Below are 22,298 nucleotides of genomic sequence, written 5' to 3'. Positions count from 1 at the left end.
GCACGAGTCGGGAGTCCCGCCACGTGATAAGGGATAATGTGTGCTGCGGCTGCCATTTTGCTGGAAGGGGAGGCGCATTTACTTTCTGTCTCCGTCACGTATTCCGGCGGTATCGCGGTTCTTAGCGTCCTCTGATCTCTGAGCCTTTCCCAACCCAGAGAGCTTTTCCTTTCCCGCTCTGATTCCAGGACCTTCTCCACGACTAAGCCATCTTCCCTGCCAGGTGTCCTTTTGATGTCTTGACCTCTGTTTTATCAAGGTCAGCTCCAAGGTTCCGAACTCGGGCCTGGGATGTGAGGGGTTACAGAGCCTGAATTCTCTGGTCTTTAGCCTTGGGCTCCAGATTCCCGCAGTTTAGGCGCCCCACCCTAGAGCCAAGCGTTGATTCCCGAGTTTCCAAAACTTGCCTGGGATAATACAGTAACTCTTAATTAAATTCCTCTCGGAGTCTTGCAACCCAGCCCCAAACCACAAATCTAGTTCCGGATAAGGGATCCGCCCTGTTAACCCCTGCTTCCATCGTTCCAAGTGTCCGTCCTGGTCCTTTCAGGCCCACTCTTCACCCAAGTTCTGGAACTCCGCGCTAAAACTTTCAGAACGTCCATGCCTGCAACTAACTCATTTTTAGAGTTTCCATCTGGCCCCGATTCTTGATCTGACAGCACTTGCATGTCATAAACCCCAAAATGATTTCTCGATGCTCTCCCCCCGTAGACCCCCCAGCCCCTCCACAAACCCTTGTTCCCCAAACCCCCATCACTCCACTTCCTTTCCCCCCAAATGTCCCCAATTTAGCTTTTCCACCTCCCTCAAGTCTCCAGGCCCCTATCCCCCCACCCCCACCGCCACCTCCACCCCCTGTCAGGGGGCTGGCTCCCCCTCATGTCTTCGGCATAGAGAAGAGCCAGCTCCTGAAGAAGGCCTTAGAGAAGGCCGGCCCAGTCCCCAAGAGCAGAGATGACGTGAAGAGGCTCCTGAAGCTGCACCAGGACCGGTAGGGTGTCCCCGAACCACCTGTCCCCCGGTCATTTCAGCTGTCTTCTCCTGGGGTTTCCTATTTCCTCAAGGTCAAAAACCTCAGCTCCCTACTTAGACCCATGCAGGGCACGCCTTCTGCAAAGAGGAGAAATCTTGCCCCCAAAGACACCTAGTACAGGGGCAGGGACAGATCCCTCCCTCACCAGTGACAGCCCAAAGTGGTGAGAGCTATAGTAAGGGAGTCCTGGGGGCGATCCTGGCCAGACTTGGGGGTTAGTGGGGACTGAGAGCTGTCCCGGCTGTGATGAGAATTAACAGCCTGTGCACAGGCACAGGCTGAAATGAAGAGATGTTCTTTTCCAGGATCTGCAAATATTTCTTCAACTGGATGGGGGAGGTGGTAAACGTGGAGTTCCATAGGTGGACAGGAGCCAGATCACACAGGGCAGGGGCACTGCGTGGAGGGAGGCAGACGATCCTGAGGGCAGCGGGAGCTGCGGAAGGGCTTTGCACAGAGAGGGAGGCTATCTGTGGGGACTGGAGGTGGTGAGACAGTCAAGGGGTCCAGGAGGAAGCTGGAGCCCCCAGATATCCAGGTGGGAGAGGTCTAGATCTGGCCTGGAGCTGTGGTGACCTGGTGTAACAAGGAGTGAGTTGCCCAGACTCATGGAAGAAACTTCCAGCTCTCTGGACAAGTTTATAATCCGTTTGGTTAGGACGTTTGTTGGGCACTATTCTCAGTGTGTTTAGGCATTTATTTCATTGGGTTAGTGATTCTGTAAGATAGGAACTATGGTTATGTCATGTTCCCGATGAGTAAACTGAGGATTATGAAGGTGGTTACTTCACCGCAGCACTTAGAGGAACCCAATCTGCACTCTGGCAGCAGGCCTCGGTGCCTTTAACCACTGTGCCATCTTCCATCAGGACAGTGCTCCAAACTGGAACCAGGAGCTTTGGGGTTACCCCACCCCCACCAGCCTTGCTCTTCCACTGGCCTTGGAACAGAAATACTGGATAAGCATGTTGCCCAGCCTCTCCTGAGCCCTGGGGCTGCATTGGATCAAAATCTTATACGTGACTTCCCCAAGGGTGGGGCTGGACAGGCCTGCAAGCGCTCATTATCCGGCTGATCTCTTAGGCCTGGAGTGTGGTCTTACGTGGTTCTCCTCTAGGCTGGGTTAAGGGATTTTCATCCCTATTGAACAGGCTTGAGAAGGAGGAAAAAAAAATCACAGGAAGGGTTTGGGTAAACAGTCACCCTTCTTCAAGAAATTTGCTCTAATAAGTCCATTTTCCTGGCTCCAAGTTGGAAAGATTTTGTACATCTGTTCTTTGCCCCTACAACAACCAAGAGAATGAGCAGGGAGCAGCAGGTAGAAGGAGGATTCCCACTGAGCAGATGAGGACGCCGATGCTTGGGAAGGGACAAGTGGCTCATCAGGGGAAAGGGAAGTCAGCATCAGAGCCTCGAGCTGCCCTCCGGCCTCAGGATAGCCAGACCTGGGTTCCTCTGCCCATTCCTCAACACTCCACTTCCAATCGCACCTCGAGGCCAGGGGGTGGGGGGGTTGGGGGGATAGATCTAGGAGCTGAGCTCTTTCCCATGTGACCTGAGCATGCTCTGATTCAGTTTCAGAAATGACTTACAATGGATCCTCTTCTGTGCAGACGTGCCGTCCCTCATCCAGGAAGGCCCTCAGTACGTGCCCTGATCTGGGACTCCCACCCGACTCTTCCTTTGCTGTGTGCTTCCTGAGGGCCACTCTGTAGGGAGGGAGGCATGGGTTTGTCCCAGGCATCTTGGAAGGGGGTGGAGGGGAGGGAAACGGGGGCTGGAGGGTGGGGCCCTGGGTGCATGCACAGTGAACTGTTGGAATGAACGGGCAAGGGCAAGCGAGTAAGTGAATAGTCTTTATCTCGGACTCTACTTGGCACCTCCTCCTAGAAGCCCAGGTGACCTCTCTCCCCACCTTCCTGCCCTCCCTGCAGCCCAGCAGGTCTGGGAAAAGGGAAACTCCCCCAGCACCAGCACGGCACACCAGTTCCTTACATTCCAGCTTCCGGGGGCAGAGGGGTTTGGTAAAGACATGACATAGGGGTGGAGGGACCGGGCTTGTCTCTCCCCAGGTGTGGGCTGGTGGCCTTGTGGATGGCAGGCACACTCCTGGCACCACCCAGCGGCATCCCCCTAGAGAGACTTGTGGAGATGGCCATGGAGAGAGGCTACACGGCCCAGGGAGAGATGTTCTCTGGTGAGTTGGGGGCATGGGGGGTCTTAAACCAGTCCTGCGAGAGGACCCTGTTCCAATCCTCTGGCCCTTCTCCCTCACCCAGTAGAATATTAGGAGGTGGACTCTGGAGGCAGGTTGTCTTCATTCCCAGCGCACCTCTGCCCCCTCCTGCTGGGTGACTGTGGACAAGCAGCTTACCCTCTCTGTGCCTCATTTCCTGCATTTATCCAGAGAGGTGGTGGTGGCAGTGCTTATTTGAGGTGCTGATCCCCAGTTATCCCCTGGCTTGCAGCCAGGCACACAGCGATCCTTCTGTCTCTGTCACCCCTGTAGTGGCCGACATGGGCAAGCTGGCCCAGGAGACACTGGGCTGCCAGGTGGAGCAGCTCCATGGTGGCCTGGGCGGTCCCAACAGAGCCCGTGTCCTGTGGCACCTTGTCTCTGGACATCCCCTGCTCATCCCGTATCCCAGGGCCCTGAAGGGAGCTGGTGGGGAGGGAGAAGGGTGGGTCCCAGGGCCACACTGCAGCTTTGGCCTTAACCCTCTGCACCAGCTACGATGAAGATTTCAACCACGAGCCGTGTCATAGGAAGGGCCACAAGGCCCACTGGGCAGTGAGCACAGGTGGGTCTCCCCTCCCATACATACTCCTGTGTGCTCCCCCTGTTGGTCCCCAGCACCCCACACTCTCAGCCTGACAATGGCATGTCTCCTGTGCTCAGCGCAGGGACCAGGGCTGGCCTGTCCCCATCCCCACAGGATATTTAGTTAGGGACCTGGCAGGCAGCAGGTGCCCCAGTATCTGCTAATCACAAACAGAAGCTCAGAGCGCAGACTTTAGGATTTGGGCTCCATAGCGGGTCTAGCCACCTCCTGGCTCTGTGACTCTGGGCTTTCCTTCCTCCATCTGAAAATCGGGGCGACAGTAGCAAAGCATATAAAGGTCTGAATGGGGCAGGCACACTGCATGTGTCAGTCAGCGTCCGCCTCGATCGGCCTGAACATCCTCATACCCCCACCCCACCCTGCTGCTTGCATGTTGGGTGGTCTGCATGTTGGGTGCCCCATGCCCGGGTCCGTGGCCTCGGCTCCTCTGAGTCTTCCTTTACTAGACAGCAGGAAACCACTGGGTGACGATGCCCACTCTATTGAACGCCCCTTCCCCTCCCTGTGCTACTGGTCTGGGACCAGACACCGTAGGTCCAGTCCCAGCCCAGCTGTGTGCCCGCGGCCCCGCCAGCCACTAAGGGATGCATGGAGGCAGCACCCACACCTTCCATGAAGGACGGTGTGGGGAGCTCAATGAGCTGCGGCATGGAGTCAGCGTGCCCTCCCGCTCACAGCTTCCCCTCTCTTCCCAGGGGTCCTGCTGGGTGTGCGGGCCGTGCCGCGCCTCGGCTACTCTGAGGACCCTGAGCTGCCAGGTCTGTTTCACCCGGTGCCCACCATGCCCCACCAGCCACCAGCCCTGCCAGAGGAAGGCTCTGCAGGAGCCGTCTACCTTCTCTCGAAGCAGGGCAAGAGTTGGCATTACCAGCTATGGGACTATGACCAGGTCCGGGACAGCAACCTCCAGCTGACGGACTTCTCACCCTCAAGGGCCGCTGATGGCCGGGCGTACGTGGTACCTGCTGGCGGGGTGCGGGCTGGCCTCTGTGGCCAGGCCCTGCTGCTCAGACCACGGGACTCCGGCCACTAGCCTGCTGCAGCCCTGAGCCAGGCTGACAGGGTCCTGGCCACAGCTTAGCCTTGTCACCATGAGAAGAGTGCCCCGGTTTCTCCCTTTGCAAGAGCTTGCAGAGGTAGGCCGTGTTCCCCAGGACCTCCAGCCAGAGACCCTCCACGCAGAGGCCCCCTGCCACCCCAGTCCGTCTAGTCCCAGTCCCCTTCTCCCACGCCCACCCTGCAGTATTGGGCTTCTGATGCATGGCTGGGATCCAAGCCAGGAGCCAGTCAAACAAGCTCCCTCTCCAGGAAAGAGACTCACCAGAGCCGGCCTGCAGGTCCTGCCTGTCTGCCCCACCCCAATGTTGCATCCAGACATTTCTCTCTGGTGACCAGCCTCCTCTCTCTGGACACCTGCAGGAGCCTTCTCACCGCACCGCTTGCCGCCCCCCTGCGTCTGTTCCCTTAGAGCCTACGATGCCTTGTCTTTAAAAATATAAACCAGGTCTTACCACCTACCTTGGGAGAAGCTTCCAGCAGCTCCTTGTTGCTCACAGGACAGGGATTAAACTCTCCTAGCCCCAGCTCATCTAGCCACACTGGCCTTCCAGGTCCCCAGAGTGTCTACTCTCCTGCACCCAATCCTCTGCTAAGGATAACTCCTTAATTCTCTATTTTGGCTCATCTTCCTCTTAATTCTCTATTTTGGTTCATCTTCCTTGGGAAGACTCCCTAGCTTCAGGCACGGCTCCTCTCCCACCTTGCCTTTTGGCTTAGAAACACACAGAAAGTGCTAACATGTGCCAACCCCTTTGCCCATTTTAACTCATCAGATTCTCCATGTAAGGAAGGGACTAGTTCTTCCTTCATTTTACAGGTAGAGAGACTGAGGCCCGGAGAAGTGTGTGAGGTCTGGCCTGAGGTCACAACTGGCAAGTGGCAGGGCCAGGATGCAAACCCGGCAGTTAGTCATTGTACAGATGTGGGTGGAGAAAGAGGTTCCTGATTGAACAAAGACCTGTCGCTCCTACTCTGAAAGGGGAGGAGCAGGTCTGTCTTGGTCCCAGGTACTCAGTGCCGGGCAAAGGGTCTTGTTTAGAGATGCTGTCCATTGCGGTATTTCTCCCCTGAAGAGGGCACCCCTGCCCTCACGCCTTGGACCCCACAGTTGGCACTGTCCGGTATGCTGTCCTAGGAGGCCCTGAGGGCACAGCCGGGAGCTGTCCCACTCATGAGTCTGTTCCCCACATTGTCCAACACAGAGAAGTTAGAAGACCAGTGGCCGGGTGAACTCAGACTGAATGATCCCAAAGGGCCCATGATCCCATGACCCCACCCAGCACCAACAGTGAAACTGGGAGCCTGGAGCGCACACACCCCAGAGGCGAAAGAAGAAAATCCACAAAGCTGACTCTGTGTGATTTATTGGGGCGTCGTCCAGGAGGGGAAAGTACACAAAGCGATTTTGCCTCCTGTTCCCCAACACTGCCCCAGCTAACGACTACCTCCCGTATAAATAAGTATAAAGACGGTCAGTAGAAAAGAAGCACGTCTCCTCGGGCCCGGAAGACACATTCGAGCTTCAGCTTAGGGAAGAGGGAGGTGCCTGGTTCCCTGCCTCAGAGGCCAGGAAGCCAAAGGTACAGGTGCAGGAGGAGGGGGGATGGGATGCACGCTTGGTGCTGCCAGGGTCAGTGGGGTGGACCCGGTGGCACACTCCAGGCCAGAGCCAGTGGCCCGACCTACCCTGCACCCCTGGAGGAAGGCAGCTCTGCTTCCCAAATCTGCTTTTCCATGGCTGAAAGCCCTTCCTGCTACAGGCCAGCTAGGAGCAAGGGAAAAAGGGTATGGGGTGGGAGGAGGAAGTCCTCAGGCTGAGGCCGGTGCCCAAGGAACGAGGTGGTGCTAGTCACAGTGGAGGCCGGGGAAGTGGCTATGGTCTCAGTCTGCAGGGGGTTGGCAGAGTTCTTTCTGGAGCGGGGAGGATCCCCATGGGGCCAGGAGAGGGCAGGACAGGGTGAACTGGGTCCCACCAGACAGCAGAGCGCTCAGATCAGCCCCATGTGGTGTCACACCCTCCCCAGGGTCTTGGGTGCTGGAGTGGCTCCCGGGGACAAGCAGATGGGGCCAGAACTCTCCTAGGCAGATAGGTGGCTCCTGCCTTTATTTGCAGGTGAAGGCTGGTTCTCCAGCATACCAGCAATAAAACCAAGTGTCCCCGGCCTCTGGGAGCCAGCCTGCAGCCAGGAGGGGGCTGACAAGGAGGCAGTGATTATACTCATTCCTATGGCGACAGGCACCATGTCACGCCTGTGGCCAGTGGCATCTGAACTGTGTTCTGTCAGGGCTCGTGGTTCAGTTATGGTCCCTAGCAGCCCCTCAGAAACTTTCTGGGCTGGGCAGAGGACCCAGTCTGGTTCTGATTCACTGTGGGATGCAGCCACGTCACACCCCCGCTCCAGTCTTTAAAATCTCCAAATCATGGGAAGGGCCGGGCACTACCTGGTCTCCAAGGCCCTTCAGACCTTCCAGCCGGTCTTGTGCGGTGTCCAATGCCACCTCTCCCATCCCCGCGGTCAGTGCCCCCATGGCCAATGTTGGGGCACCACCAGCCAGATAGGCACCAGCCAATAAAATAAACCTGGCAGCGGGCAGGTGGGTCAACCCTGGGCCAGCCCCCGAAGGAGGTGGATCAAGTTGTCCAGACCCCAGAGGTACCCATCCTCGCGGTTGCCCTCAGCCCAGGGCAGTCGGTGGCTGAGCGTCTGGTGGTCAGGCAGGGCCACCGTTTTGCCGAAGTCAATCATCCAGATCCTGGCCAGGCCAGTGTGGTCATGCACAAAGAGGAGGGAGCTGCCCACCACCTGCAGGGGAAAAAAGTCGGAGGTTAGAGGGAGGAGCAGGCACCGGCTTCAGGCCCCCTTCCCAAAAGGCAGCTGGGCAGGGTGCTTGACAGCATGAGCTCCAGAGCTGGGCTATCCGGGTTCAGATCCCAGCTCTGCCGCTGACTGGCTAGGTAGCCTTGTGCAGGCGACCTTAACCTCTGCCTGCCTTTACTTGCTCATATGCAAAGTGGGAATAATGGGATCATAGTACATTTGCCTCGAAGGCTGCTGTGCCCATCACATGTGGGAATTCATCCACATAAGGCCCTTAGGACACCAGCCGGTATAGCCTTTTCCACGCTGGGCTACAAACTCAGGTACCTGCAAGACCTCGCGTGGGTCCAGGGAGCCCAGCTGGCACTATGAAGCGGATAATGCCTCCCCAGGGAAGAAGAGCTCAGGCCCTTCGGACTGCGGCTGGTGGTGATGTTCCCTCCACTGGAGAGTGGTGATGATGGTAACATCCCACGACCATGGCAGCATTCCACGACCCCATGGACTCATGAAGTGCCTTGCGGTGCTGGACACACAGCCCTCGGTAGTTCCCGGCGTGGGGGCAGCAGGGTGGTGGTGGTTAAAATTAGAAACAACTTCCATTGCCTTCATGGGACTCCAGGTGTACAAGGCCCTCCCCTTTTCTAGTGGGGTTTCAAACTGCACCGCTCCCAGAGAACCCAGGTGACTGGGCAGGTGCTACCGCCCCACTCTGTTTGGGCGTTGGCACATGGCAGGCAGCCCAGTTGTTGCCACATCTCCCAATGGGCCGCAGAAACTGGAAGTCCCAACTTGGGTGTCAATTATTGTGTTTTAGATGCTGGCAACTCATTTTTTAAAGTGGGTGAAACTGAACACAAGTACAAAAGAGATGAGGTCCCCGGGCCTCCTCGTTGGGACTTGCATGTAGAGCCCAAGGCAGTGATGAGGCTGATGAGGATGACATTTGATGATAATGAACATGACAGTCATAGCAAGCACACATTGAGAGTGGACTATGTGTCCTGCTTCCATGCTTAATGGGCTATATCCTCACCCCACCCAGGAGGCAGGGGCTCTGTTAGCCCATCATGCCTGTCCAGAGATAGGTCCCAAGCACCGGAGGCTGAGGAGTGCAGACTGGGGTTCGAACCTGGAGGCCCAACTCCCAGATCAGGGATCTATTGGAATTTGGGGATACCAAGAAAAAGAAGTGAGGAGGACCTGAGAGGGGGTGGTAGAAGAGCTTGGAGAGAGGAGGGAGAGGACACGCAAATGCAGGAAGGTCATGACTTCCCAGACTTCCTGTGACAGCCCAGAGAAATTGTTTCCAAAGAGACCAGGCTGCACAGGAGAGGGAAGGGGGAGAGCCACCAAACGGGAAGGCAGACACCAATAATTGAGATAATTATGATTATTAAAATTACAAAATAATTTTAAGAGCAAGAAGTTAGGGCACCTAGGTGGCTCGGTCAGTTAAGTGTCTGCCTTGGGCTCAGATCATGATCCCAGGGTCCTGGGATCAAGTCCCACATTGGGCTCCTTGCTCAGTGGGGAACCTGTTTCTCTCTCTCCCTCTGCCCTTCTCCTCCTGCTCATGCTCCCTCTCTCTCAAATTAAAAAAAAAACAACAACAAAAAACATTGTTTTCCCCCATGTTAGGAGGAAGCTGAGGCCCTAGAAGGTAAATCGTGTGTCCAGAGTCCAACAGCCTTCACTGCAGACCACCTGGCTCAAGCCCACATTCTGAACTATGCCATTTCCCTGAAATCCCCTCTGTTGCCCACCCTAAGAGAAAACCCCAAAACGTGGGGGTTCCTCTTAATAGCTCTGCCCTGTCACTCTGTCAGGGGATTCTGTTTGGTGCCGCCCGGAGGCTGACGACCCCCCCGCATCCCCTACACAGGGCCTTCCGCGCCCACGGCAGCTGGGGCTCACACCTCATGGGTCTTGAAGAAGGGGGAGTTCTCCAGAGCCTCTCGGAGCTCTTCCAGGCGAACCACGTACTTTCTCTGTGTGAGAGAGAGTGTTTCTTGGTTAGTACAGGGGCTCTGGGTCCCCTTCCTACTGCCCCAAGGGAGCAGGGAGAACCCGGCCAGAATGGGATCAGGGGAGCCGTGCGGGGGAAACAGGAGGCAGGCAGAGGCTTGGCTGCCCCTGGGTGGCACAGAGCGGAGCGTGGCTGGGAGACTACATGAACACCCACAATTCCCAGCAGCTCCTCCAACTGAGGGGTGGAGTCTGAGTCCCTTGAATCTGAGCTTGGTCAGAGGACTTGCTCTGGCCGGTCAATCGGGGCAGAAATGATGGCAGCCACTCTGAGGCATTGAGACATTTTGCATTTTTGCTGGTTCTCTGGGCTACCTGCTTGCACCCTGAGAACGTGCCCAGGCTCGCCTGCTGGAGCGTGAGAGACAAGCAGCCAAGTCATGAGCTGAGATGGTGAGCCCATCACCAGACACATGAGCAGGGCCCGCCGGGTCCAGCCAGCTCTGGCCAAGCCACCAGCCAACTGCAGATGGTAAGCAAGGCAGGCCAGTGTTGGCCAACCCCGGCCTGGAGCAGACCACCACCTTAGGAGCAACGATGGTAGCAGTGGTCTGCTTGTCTTAAGCTGCCAAATTCGGGGCATGAGGGTCCCACTCACCAGAATGCCACGGTTCCCCTCCACAAAGTCCTCCAACACCTTTGTCACCTGTTCCAGCTCCTGGGTCTTCTTGAAATTGGTGTTGCAGGTCCCATTGGCCTTCTGCAGGGTGAGGGGTGAAGAAGGCACAGTGTTGCAACTTTTCCTTCATGGGCCGACACCAAGCCGCATCAGGCACCTCCCGGGACCACCTGCCTGTCCCCGGGCTCCTGGCCGCTTGGGAGGAGGAGACCGCTCGCCCACCAGGCCAGTTCCACCAAGGCCCACTCCACAGCAACCAGTCTTTCCCAGTTTAACGCTGAACCCCCTGGTTGACCCAGTCTAGCCAAGTGGACTTTGGAGAGGGCTGGGTCTGGCTTTGAACAGTGCCTCTGCTACTTCCAAGCTGGCGGCCTGTAAACAAGCTGATTCCCCGGCCTCAGCCTCAGTTCCCACATCTGGAAAATGGGGACTGTGTTGGTATTTACCACCTAAAGCTGGTATAAGGATTAGAGGAGACTGGATGGGTATGATGCATGGCACAGTGCCTGGCGCACAGTTAAAGAAGCACTCCATAAATGAGACTAGTGTTTTGTCTTGTTTTTTAATGTCTGAGAGGGGCACAGAGAAACCACCTGAGTCATTCTGCCCCATTGTGCCAGGTGCCGTGTGGGTGCTGAGAACATGAAGGTAACAGGACAGACACATAGTTGGGTGAAGGAGGCAGGTATGGAATAAGATCATCACAAAGGGAAATAAGAATAATGAAGTAAAGAGAGGGCCCTGATCTGGCACGATAGAAATCAAGGTGGGCTTCCTGGAGGAAGTGAAATTTAAAAGACTGGATGTTGAGTGTCTGCCTTAAGCTGGATCGTGGTTCCAGAGTCCTAGTATCCAGCCCCATGTTGGGCTCTCTGCTCAGCAGGGAGTCTGCTTCTTCCTCTACCCCTCTCCCTTACTCATGATCTCTCTCTCTCAAATAAATAAATAAAATATTTAAAAATTAAAAAAAGGGGCGCCCAGATGGCTCAGTCATTAAGCATCTGCCTTTGGCTTGGGTCATGATCCAGGGTCCTGGGATTGAGCCCCATATCAGGCTCCCTGCTCAGCTGGAAGCCTGCTTCTCCCTCCCCCACTCCCCCTGCTTGTGTTCCCTCTCTCACTGTGTCTCCCTCTGTCAAATAAATAAATAAATAAAAATAAAAAATAGGGGCGCCTGGGTGGCTCAGATGGTTAAGCATCTGCCTTTGGCTCAAGTCATGATCTCTGGGTCCTGGGATCAAGCCCTGTTCAGGCTCCCTGCTCAGGAGGGGAATCTGCTTCTCCCTCTCCCTCTGCCCCTCCCCACCATGTGTGTGCATGCACTCTCTCTCTCAAATGAATTTTTAAAATTAAATTAAATTAAGTTAAAAATAAAATGAGACAGAAAAATGACTGGGAGTCAATCAGGGGGACATGTGGGAAGAGCATGTGCAAAGGTCCTGTGGCAGGAAAGAGCAGGACTCTTTAAAGCAAATGAAACTGCTTCAGTGTGGCCTAAAGATAGATGAAGAGGAAAAGATTGGGGAGAGATGAGGCTAGACCCTGGAGGGCACTCTAGGCCCAGGAACTTTTCTCAAGGGGACTAGGGAGCCATGGAAGGATTCTGAATAGAAGAACGAGCATCAGATGTACAACTCAGAAAGATGGCTCAGGCAAGGTTGTTGGGAAATAGGTATTCTCATGTGTCATTGGTGGGGTGCAAAATGGTCTTACTCCTGTGAAAGGAGTTTGACAATTTCCAGCCAAATTCACAATGCACCTCATCTTCGACACCGTGCCCCTGTTTCTGGGACTCTCATCTACAGCTTAACCCACCCACTTGCAAAGTGTCTTGCATATAAAGTGATTCACTGAGGTACTGTTTATAATGGCAAAAAAGTGGAAAACCCGGTGGCCATCCGTAGGGGCCTGTGTCTCATCCAGAGAGACCTATTACACAGCTGAGAAAGACAGGAAGGGAGAAAGGAAAAGAAAGGAAGGCAGGCAGGCAGACTTTCCATGGAATGATACAGAAAATTCTCCAGGGCTATGTTACCTTTTATGTAAGAGGGGAAGGAGGAAAATTCAGGATATGCAATTGCATTTGTTTGTATTTGCAGGAAGAAAGAGAAGAAACCAGAAGGTGGTTCTCCAGAAGCAGGCAGGGGCGGAGGGGCAGAATGGGAAGGAGAGCAGCAGGGTCAGGAAAGAGATCCTCCCCCGCCATACCCTTTAATATTATTTAGATTTTTAAACTGTGTGAATCCGTCTTCAAACAATTAGGTTTAATTTACAAAAAAGAGAGAGTAAGAAGGGAAGAGAGAAAGCAAAAAGGAAAATCTTTCCCCATACAGGGGAGTAAGGATCCTTTCAGCGGCCATGTTAGATGTGGATCAGAGAGGGTAAGACAATGAACCAGGAGCCCAGGCAGCCTAGGGCAGGAGAGACCAGGGAGGCTGGGTGAGGAGAGACCAGGGAGGCTGGGGGTTGGTGGGAGACCAGGGAGGCTGGTGGTAGGGTTGCAGGGGAGACCAGAGAGGCTGGGGATCGGGGGAGAGACCAGGGAGGCTGGGGTGAGGGGAGACTAGGGAGACTAAGTGGGAACGATGGGTGGACTAGGGCAGGGCCATAGGGAAGGGAGCAGAGGGAATCAGGAGCTGCTCAGGGAAACAGGTAAATAAAACTTGGACACTGAGAGGGGTGAAAGAGAAGCAGGATCTCCCTGAGCCCGTCTACTCATCTTCCACAGTCTCCCACTCTTTCTCCACATCCTGCTTCTCCCCAGCTTTCCCTGACACCCATATTCCCCATGAGGCCCTGCCTCTGATCTAGCGCTCAGGCCTCCGGTGACAGGCAAGCAGCTCCTGGCCCTCACCTTGATGCCCTCAATCCGGAAGCCCAGGGTGGAGGTCGAGCTCACGGTCTCCCTCCACTGCATGTAGCGGGGCTTGGTGACAGCACCCTGGGCATGTTCCTCAGGGGTGGGGGCCCTGGGGTCCACAGCCACCATCTTCTCATACATGTCCTTCCGGGGCCGGGGCCTTTCTCGGGCCTTCACTAGCTCCTCCTCCAGGTAGGTCCTGGGACACAGAGGACGTGACAAAGAAAACTATGAGGAACAAAAACGCAGGACATACTCTCTGATATCAAGACAAGCAATAAACCCACAGCATGGCACAAGAATAGACAACTGGATCAATGGACAGAAACAGAGTCTAAAAACAGATGCACATGTGTACATTCACCTGAACTACAATGAAGAAGGCCCAGCAATTCAGTGGGGAAAAGGAGGTCTTCTCAATAAACGATGCTGGGTCAACAGTTTCGTGATATTGACATGGGGGGATTTCAATCCCTACCTCACACCATGTATAAAGATTAATGCTTAATGGATTGCAAAGCTAGATGTGAAAGTTCAAACAATAAAGCTTGTAGAAGAAAACACAGGAGATCACACAATCTTGGAGTAGACAGATTTCTTAAACACAAAGCTCCTAATCACAATGAAAAATGGCAAACTGGCCTGGATTAAAAGTGTTTCTGTATATCAAAAGATATAATTAAGAGAGGGAAGTGGGGAATGTCTGAGTGGCTCAGTTGGTTGGGCATCCTCGGCCCATCACCTCGGCTCCACACTTGCCCGTCAACCTACCTGCTGCCCATCTTGCAGTCCATGATGGAGGGGCCCTCAAAATCCGCCAGGAGATCTTCCATCTGGTTGAAGGCCTGGCCATCCCGCTGCACCACGCCATAGTAGGTGGGCACGAAAGGCCGCAGGGGGTCATTCATCAGCTGCTCCAGGCTGCGCTGCTCACACTGACAGAAACGCTTGAGGATCCGACCATCCTCTCCTGCCTGGAAGTTCCCTAGGAGCAGCACAGTGGACAAGAAGCTGGATCAGCCTGAGGATCTCCTCATCTCCCGGATGCACTGGATAGTGGCTTCCCTCCTCCTGCCTGACCCTTCTGAAGGGCTTTCTCTTCCTCCCCGCAACTCTCACAGTCTTGGCCTCGATGTGGCAAGGGCAGGACCTGCTGCTGCTCCTTGTTCGGAGTCCTGTTCATAGCACGTTGTGTCCTCATTTGTTTTGTCATTTTACATCAGGAGCTTGTGATCGGCTGTGGGAATTTTTGTGTGATCCAAGTGGAGGGCATGATGCTCCAGAGCAGATCTGCATTTGCTTTGGGACGCCTGGGTGGCTCAGGCGGTTGAGCATCTGCCTTCAGCTCGGGTCATGATCTCAGGGTCCTGGGATTGAGCCCTCTATCAGGATCCTTGCTCTTCGAGAAGCCTGCTTCTCCCTCTCCTCCCTGCTCCTGTGCTCACTATCTCTCTCTCTCCAATAAATAAATAAAATCTTAAAAAAAAATTGGGGGCACCTGGATGGCTCAGTGGGTTAAGTCTCTGCCTTCAGCTCAGGTCATGATCTTAGGGTCCTGCAATCGAGTCCTGCATCGGGATCTCTGCTCAGCGGGGAGCCTGCTTCCTCCTCTCTCTCTCTCTCTGCCTGCCTCTCTGCCTACTTGTGATTTCTCCCTCTGTGTGTCAAATAAATAAAATCTTCAAAAAAATTTTTTTTTAAAATTTGCATTTGCTTCTGCCTGGAGTCCCACAGTGCTAGCACCTGGGGCCAATTTAGCTGTAGGGATGCCTGGGTGGCTCAGCCGGTTAAGCATCTGCCTTCGGCTCTGGTCATGATCTCAGGGTCCTGAGATCAAGTCCCCCATCAGGGTCCTTGCTCAGCGGGGAGCCTCTTCTCCTTCTGCCTGCCATTCCCATTGCTTGTGCTCTCTCTCTCTCTCTGACAAATAAATAAATAAAACCTTAAAAAAAAAAGTCTTCAAAAAGTTAACTGACAAATCTGGCATTTCCTGGCCCCTGCAGATTGTGTATAGATTAGAACTACAAATTCTTACTGAGGCAAAGTGTATTTTCAGACTATGTTCTCCAAAGATGGCTGCACCAATAGCTCCTGGCCCACAAGTTCTTCTAGAATTTCACCACTCCCCATCTAGAAGTGGAATCTAATTCTTTTTCTCCTCTTGGACCTGGGTGGACTGATGACAGAGGCGACCCTGGGACTTCAGAGTCTAGGTCGCAAGAGAAGTGATTTCCATTCTGTGGGCAGAGACGCTTGCCTCTGCCATCCTGAGCAGCTGGGGAAGAAAGTGGACTAGTCCGAGGCCACCATACTGTGAGGAAGCCCAAGCAGCGACACAGAGAAGCCACACAGAGACGGTCCCAGCTGAGAGCCAGCTGAGAGCCAGCTGAGAGCTGATCGCAAGGCACAGGCATGAATGCATCTCAAAAGTTTCAGCCTTGGGTGCCTGGGTGGCTCAGTCATGAAGCGTCTGCTCTCAGCTCAGGTCATGATCCCAGGGTCCTGGGATCTAGCCCCACATGGGGCTCCCTGCTCAGCAGGAACCCTGCTTCTCCTTCTCCCACTCCCCCTGGTTGTGTTCCCTCTCTCACTATGTCTCTCCCTGTCAAATAAGTAAATAATATCTTTAAAATAAAGTTTCCACCCTGCTGTGTTCGAAAGAGTTGTCCTAGCTGGGTTCCCAGATACCATGATGCAGCAATAGGCCGTCCCTGCCATGGTCCGTCCGGACTCCTGACCCCAAACCTGGGAGTGCAATAAAATGGTCCTTTGATTCCACTAAGTCTTCTTTTAAGCACTCACTTCTGAGGGATTTTTTTTGTTTTTTGTTTTTTGTTTTTTTTTTTGGTATTTTAACTCAGCCAGAGTAATGAGAATGCAGAGAGATGGCGGTCCTGTGGCTGGGGGAGCTGGCCTTTTCAATGACAGATCTAGTGACGAACCAGGTAGGTATGTCCCCTTCTTGTCTCCCTTTGCTGGTGGACCCACCCCATTTGTCTAGTTCTACCCACTACTGTTTTTTGTAAGTTTTATTGGAACACAGACACGCTCACGTATTATCTGTGGCTGCGTTCATGCTGTATAACAATAGTACTGAGTTGTTGTGACCAAGCCTATTTGGCCCACAGAACCTAACACACTTATTATCTTGCTCTTTTCAGAAACTGCTCTGTGCTGGGCATTGGGCTACTATCAGAGACATCATGCCAGGACCTGGGGAAAACCATCAGACCTGCTGTCTACAGAGGGCCTACTCTATCTGGCCATGAGGAAAGAACAAGGAAGGATTATTTCCATTTATAAGGGCTCATGTCTCAATCTTCATAGACATTTTTGTTTATCAATATTTTCTTAAATATCTGACTTTATTTTTATTTTATGCAGGCTCCATGCCTAATGTGGGGCTTGAACTCAGAACCCTGAGATTCAGAGTCGCATGCTCTACCGACTTAGCCAACTAGGTGGCCCGTGCATATACATTTTGATTTTAACCCTTCTGTTAAGCCGGCAAGGGAGGTATGGTGATCTCCATAACACAGGTGAGAAAACCAAGGCCTAGTAAGAGAATGTAACTGGCCCAGGATCTCCCATATATAAAGCTTTAAGCCCAGGACCGTTCTTCTCCCAGGGTTAGGATTTGCTCCCCCAGGCACTGAGACAAAGGGAACAGCCTGCAGTCCTGATGTATGGATGGCCCAACCCAGGCCTAAGCACGTCCCATACCAGCCTCGTGATGGGGAGACTGTCCTCAAGCCCACGTGACAGATGGGGCAAGCTGAGCTATGGAGAACGGCTCTGGAGCTTTCTTCCCCCAGCCCAGGCTTCTCTGCCCCCTGCCAGCACCCACACCCCTGCTCTCACCAGCATGTCCTGACAGCTGGACCCAAGGGTAGTGTTTTCGGAAGGAGACCATGAAGGGCGAATATTTCAGAACTGTCTTCAGCTTCTTCCACGGTTTGTTCTGTGTGAGGCAGAGCAGGGTAGGGTTGAGTGTCAAGGGCAGGGAGGGAAGGGGATAGGGTGCTGCACTGAGGGGAACCAGGTGGACTTTCCAGGGCCAGAGGGCTTCCTGGGATCGCTGCTCCCAAGCTCACAGGGCTGAGCAACACCCACCACTTCAGCCACCTGGAGGTCCTCCAAAGACCTCAGCAAAGGTGGGGAAGAGTCTGTCCATTTTCTTCTGTCCTCAAAGAGTAGAAATAGGCCAGATCTCGCTGCAGTAACAAGCAGTCCCCAAGTTTTCCCCTCCACACCAAACACTTGGAAACCTCCCTTCCATCCCGAAACCAAGTCAGACCTTCTGGAGAAGATGACAGAAGCAGGAGTTGGTGAGTGGAGGCAGAACCGCAGAGAAAAGACAGAAACAGAAGCAGGTGACAAGGTAATGACTGAGCCAGAGAGACAGGCACAGGAGCTGGAGACTGGGACAGTCATGAGCACAGCTTATCAAATGGCTCCAACCCCCACCCGTCCCCCATTCCAGGGACATCCCTGCCATCCTGACCTTGGGTTTCTGACTTGCTTTGGCCAGTGAAATGTGAGCAGAAGCGTGAAAGCCAGTACATAAGTCTCCGTGTCCTTTGCCCTGCTGTAGAACGGGGTGGGGAGTGTGGAAAAAGAAACAGAAGCTTCCTCAGTCCTGGCCTTGAGTGAAGACAGCATGGAGCAGAGCTCCCTCACCCACCAGTGGCTCACGGTCCCTGTGCAGTGTGAAAAAAATAATCTGGTGTTGTTCCACGTCACTAAGTTTGGGGGCTGTTTGTTACTACAGCAAACCCCGACCTAGCCTGACTAAGAGAGAGACAGGGCTGCCAAAAGACAAAGAAAGAAAACACAGAAAGACAGAAAGGGAGACATGGATACAAAACAATGATCAAAAAGAAAGAGATAAGCAGAAGCAAAGAAAGAGAGAGAACAAGCAACATAAAACCAGTAAAGCGAACTGAAAACAAAGATTTAGTTATATTGGGTTGACTCAGCCAAGAGGTTCTCGGGACGGGGTCAGTGTCTGGTTCACATGCATGAGCACACATGCAAACACACACGGACACACTCTTTGCTCCAAGCACATGGCAGGCCCCAAGGCAGGTGTTAAGACAAGGGGTCCTTTCCAGAGAAGGAAGCTGTGTGGCCCATGCCCCCACTACACTGGGGTTAAAGCCATGTTCTCTCCCACCCCCTCAGAGCTCCGCCACCTGGCAGACATCTAACTGATGGTGGGAAGGTCATGCAGAGGCAGGGTGTTGGGACTGCAGGATTCAGGAATGGCTGTTCCTTCCACCCTCCAGCTGCCAGCCATGGAGAGGAGGTGATTAATAAAGGTTCCTGTTTACTAAGCACCTGGAACATTCCAGGCACAATGACAAAGACTCGGTGAGCCATAACCTACTTAATCCTAAAAACACAACCCCAGGAGGATTGTTGTCTCTGTTACAGAGGAAACAGAGGCCCAGAGAGATCAAATCAGTTGCCTCAGTCACACAGCACAGTGCTGGGGTTCCAGCTCGGAACCCACCACCCTGGGCTGACAAGCTATACCCCTGCTGGACTATGAACTCTGAAGGCAGGGATTGGGGTTCTCATAGTTATGCCTATGTCCCCAGCCACAGCCTAGCACAAATAGCTGCTTCAAAAACATCGCTTGGACTAAAGAACATTAGCTGTTATGGTCTTTTTTTTTTTTTTTTTTTTTTTATCATAAGCAGATTCAGTATCTTTTCTCTTTCTTAGACCTGATAGTTAATCCAGGTTTTCTCAGATGGTTTCACGATGGTCTCCTCTTCCACGCCCCCTCTTCCAGAAAGCCCTCTCTGATACCCCAGGTGTGGCCAATCACACACGCCCCCACCCCCACCATGGTCTCCCACAACACTCGGCTTCCCCTATCCCAGCCCTGACTACTCTGTAGGGTGGTGGGTCTGTCTGGGATTTCAAAATAAAATGAGAAGAAAGCCAGGGTTTGTTTTTTGGGCAGTGGGAGCAACGAGGGGGGACAGGATGGTGTGCCCTTGGGCTTCACGGCAGTGGAGGGGTTCAGGAGGGAAGCAAGGAAGCTGAACGTGGGAAGCAGCCTGGAGACAGGAAGCTCTGAACAGAGGACTGAATTTCTGATCACTATCTGGAAGGCCCTGGGGGGATCCATGGAAGGCATGGAAAGCAGGGAAGTTTCAAAAGTTGACCAAAACTGGGTCTTGGAGGCAGATTCTGGAAGGATGAAGAAAAACTGGACACAGGGAGGTCTGGGAGGAAAGCAAGTGAGGGACAGATCGACCCATACGTCCCAGAGGCTGAAGTAACTGGGTTTTAAACTCAGCCAGAACTGAGTAAGAATCCTGACTCCAACCAGGCTTGACCGACCCTAAGCAAGGGGCCAAACTTTCGAAACCGGTTTTCTCATCTATAAAGTGGACATGGTAATAATCCCAATCTCAGAGCGCTGTTCTGAGGATTTGGGGTTAACACGTACATGACACCTAGAAAGTGCCTGGTATTCCAAGGGTTTGAATCCCAACTCTGTGTCTTCCAAAGTGTGTGACCTTGGACAAGTGTCATGACCTGTCTGGTCCTCAGTTTCCTCATCTATAAAATGGGATTAATAATAGTCTCTACCTCATAGGGCTGCCATTAAGATTCAATGAGTTAATATGAGCAACAAGCTTAGTCCAGAGCTGCGCATAAATGAGTGCTAGCTGCTATTTTTTTTCCATTGTCTTCCAGGATCAGCTATCCTGAGATGCCAAGAATGTGAGAGAGTAGGTGGAGGGAACAGCGAAGGCAGAAAGACCATAGGGTCAGCTCCTTTGCTCTGGGCGCAGGCAGGTCGAGGCAGGTCTATCTCTACCTGTGGCCACATGTGTGAGCATGTTCCTAAGGGATGCCTGTGGGGAGAGGGGGCCTCAGGGCAGACTCCAGCCAGAGGCCCCAGGAGAGTGGGAGGACCCAGCAGACCAACCCACTTGAGGCTCTCACACCTGCCTTGGTGTTGACCCTCCCTGAACCTTCCCTGCCCAGCCCTCCTGATTCACTAGGGAAGAACCACACCCAAGCTGAGGATGAGTGCAGAGGATGTAAACAAGAGTCTGCAGGGCCCCGCCATGAGGATCTGGGGGGCAACCGGGAGACCAGAAGCTCCCTGGCTAAGCTGGGCGTCCTTAGCATTTGGGGCTCACACAACCCTTCGAGAATCTGATAAAAGCTGGGGGATCACTCCCTACAAAAATGAATGGCTAAAGGGTGATGAAGGTTCATGACCCCTTAAGACAGTCACAGGCTCTAGACTAAAAAATCGGAGGGGGGAAAAGTGCACCTTTTCTGTCCTTCTATACTAGAGCACTCCAGATTTTGAGGTTACATACTTTCTAGAAAATCCGAAGAAGTCATACACGCTCGATACAGAAATATGTGAGTACACACACAAACTCGCATGATCACACACAATTTCAGGAATTCCTGGGCACCGCTAAGTCAACCAGCGGCTGTCCACTTTAGACACCAGTACCAGAGGCAGTGGGGGGAAGAGAAAAGGAAAGGATGAGGATTGTGCTGGGAGTGGGTTGGTAACCCCAATGGTAGAGGGAGGAGGCTGACAGAGGGAAGAGGCAGGTAACTGGAGATGAAATTTTTGGTGGGTACTGGAAAACTTCTCAAAGCAAAGGCAAGGGGATGGGATAAGGGGTCTGGAGAGGTGTGGCTCAAGGGCAGGATGGTTCCCACTCACCCCAGACCTGTCCTCAGGGTCGCTGGTACCTCCGCCCCCGGCCACCACATCATCCTCAGACTCGTCGAAAGAGGAGGCAGAGGAGAAGCCGCCACTGCCCCCATCAGCCCGGGAGGGGGGTCCCACTGGCTGAGCCTCAGGCTCTGGTGTTTCAGGAGTGATGATGAGGCGGGGCACAGGGGTCAGGGAGCTACACTCCAGGTGAGAGTATAGGTGAGTCCCCAACTCCCCAGGTTCTGGCTCCTCTAATGGGCCATCCTGATTGGACTCCCCCAAAAAACAGTCTGTCCCAGGTTCTATCTGGGGTCCATGAATATCTTGTGTCTGGGCACCATCAGTGCCAGACGGTGTCCAGGAGCCAACAGTATCTTGCTGTGTTGGGAAATCTTCAGTGCCAACCTGCTTCCAGGCTGTTTTAGTATCCTGTTGTATCTGGGAGCCATCAGTGTACACTTCATTCCAGGAGACATCAGCACTCGATTCTGTGGAGGGATGGCCCCCCTCTGGTTGAGTCCGGAGGCTGGACCTCTTCTTGTGGGTCTGGACGTTATCAGCCCAGGTCTTGGCCCTCTCTGGTTGGGTCTGTGTCCCATGTATCTCTATCTGTGTCCGGGGCCCATCAACTCTGGGCTGCGTCCAGAGGCTGGCCCTCTCTGGCTGAGACTGGAGGTCAGACCTGTGTGGACCAGTCCAAAATCCATCTGTCCCAGTTTCCGCCCAGGGACCGGCTGTCTCCAGCTCTGACCAGTGGCTGCTCCTTTCGGGACCCGTCCGGAGGCTGGACACGTCTGGCTCCGTCTTTTGGCCCGGCCGCTCTGTCTCCACTCCCAGGCTAGCTGCTTCTGGCTCAACCTGTCCGTCTGTCCCCGGCTCAGGCCCGAGGCCGACCCTCTCGGGCTCGGTGTGGACGCTGGGCCCCTCGATCCGGACCCGGGGCCCGCCCCCGTCGGGCCGCCCCGCCGGGCCCCCCGCGCCGGGCCCAGGTCTCTGCTGTCCGGGCTGCCGCCGCCGCCCCCCTCGCGGCGCCTCCAGCCCCATGCGGGCCGCTCCTGGCAGCGCCCCGGCCTCTGCCTCACTCAGGCTCCCCCGGCACGGGCAGCGCCTCATGCCCGCTCCCTAGATTCGGGCTTCGACCCGGCCCGGCCCCTCCTGCCCCTTTAAATCCCGCGAGGGGTGTGGCTGGGGAGCCCCGACTCGCGGGTTCCGGCCCGCGAAGTCCTGCCCGTCCGGCCGCGCAGGGGTTAACCGATACTCTGCCCCCCTCCCAACCGGGAAAGCCCCGAGGCCCCGCCCCGGACGTGACGCCAGGGGGACGTG

General features: G+C 54.2%; 2 protein-coding genes across 5 annotated transcripts; one reads left to right on the top strand and one right to left on the bottom strand.

Moving 5' to 3' along the window:
• Positions 1 to 9: 9 nt before the first annotated feature.
• Positions 10 to 6,289, top strand: CUNH19orf54 (chromosome unknown C19orf54 homolog). 4 transcript variants are annotated; one of them, XM_004776109.3, is made up of 6 exons: positions 14 to 994; positions 2,612 to 2,680; positions 3,109 to 3,233; positions 3,546 to 3,675; positions 3,767 to 3,837; positions 4,575 to 6,289. In XM_004776109.3, the coding sequence occupies exons 1-6, from the start codon at positions 687 to 689 to the stop codon at positions 4,910 to 4,912; spliced, it is 1,041 nt and encodes a 346-aa protein (XP_004776166.1). In that variant the 5' UTR covers positions 14 to 686; the 3' UTR covers positions 4,913 to 6,289. The 4 variants fall into 4 exon arrangements, with proteins under 4 accessions (XP_044932770.1, XP_004776166.1, XP_044932768.1 ...); XM_045076833.1 differs by having other exon boundaries at positions 20 to 259; XM_045076835.1 differs by lacking the exon at positions 3,546 to 3,675 and having other exon boundaries at positions 10 to 259.
• On the bottom strand, positions 6,287 to 22,274 carry ITPKC (inositol-trisphosphate 3-kinase C). Its single transcript, XM_004776108.3, has 7 exons — positions 20,982 to 22,274; positions 17,126 to 17,225; positions 14,036 to 14,249; positions 13,259 to 13,463; positions 10,384 to 10,485; positions 9,677 to 9,748; positions 6,287 to 7,742 (listed from the first exon to the last, which is right to left on the bottom strand). Exons 1-7 carry the CDS (start codon positions 22,086 to 22,088, stop codon positions 7,539 to 7,541), a joined length of 2,004 nt encoding a protein of 667 aa, XP_004776165.1. The 5' UTR covers positions 22,089 to 22,274; the 3' UTR covers positions 6,287 to 7,538.
• Between the last annotated feature and the right edge of the window lie 24 nt (positions 22,275 to 22,298).

The sequence above is a fragment of the Mustela putorius genome, unplaced genomic scaffold (genome assembly GCF_011764305.1).
Source record: "Mustela putorius furo isolate JIRA1106 unplaced genomic scaffold, ASM1176430v1.1 tig00000196_pilon_pilon_pilon, whole genome shotgun sequence".
NCBI classification, from domain to species: domain Eukaryota; kingdom Metazoa; phylum Chordata; class Mammalia; order Carnivora; family Mustelidae; genus Mustela; species Mustela putorius.
This window is presented reverse-complemented; position numbering and strand designations above follow the sequence as displayed.

Coding starts and splice junctions, on each gene's coding strand:
- CUNH19orf54 (XM_004776109.3), top strand. CDS start 687: ATGATTTCTCGATGCTCTCCCCCCGTAGACCCCCCAGCCCCTCCACAA. Junction 3,234..3,545: donor CCAGGGAGAGATGTTCTCTG/GTGAGTTGGGGG, acceptor TCACCCCTGTAG/TGGCCGACATGGGCAAGCTG. Junction 3,838..4,574: donor CCACTGGGCAGTGAGCACAG/GTGGGTCTCCCC, acceptor CTCTCTTCCCAG/GGGTCCTGCTGGGTGTGCGG.
- ITPKC (XM_004776108.3), bottom strand. CDS start 22,088: ATGAGGCGCTGCCCGTGCCGGGGGAGCCTGAGTGAGGCAGAGGCCGGG. Junction 13,464..14,035: donor GACTGCAAGATGGGCAGCAG/GTAGGTTGACGG, acceptor TCTGTGTCCCAG/GACCTACCTGGAGGAGGAGC. Junction 7,743..9,676: donor CCTTCTTCAAGACCCATGAG/GTGTGAGCCCCA, acceptor TTTCCCCTGCAG/GTGGTGGGCAGCTCCCTCCT.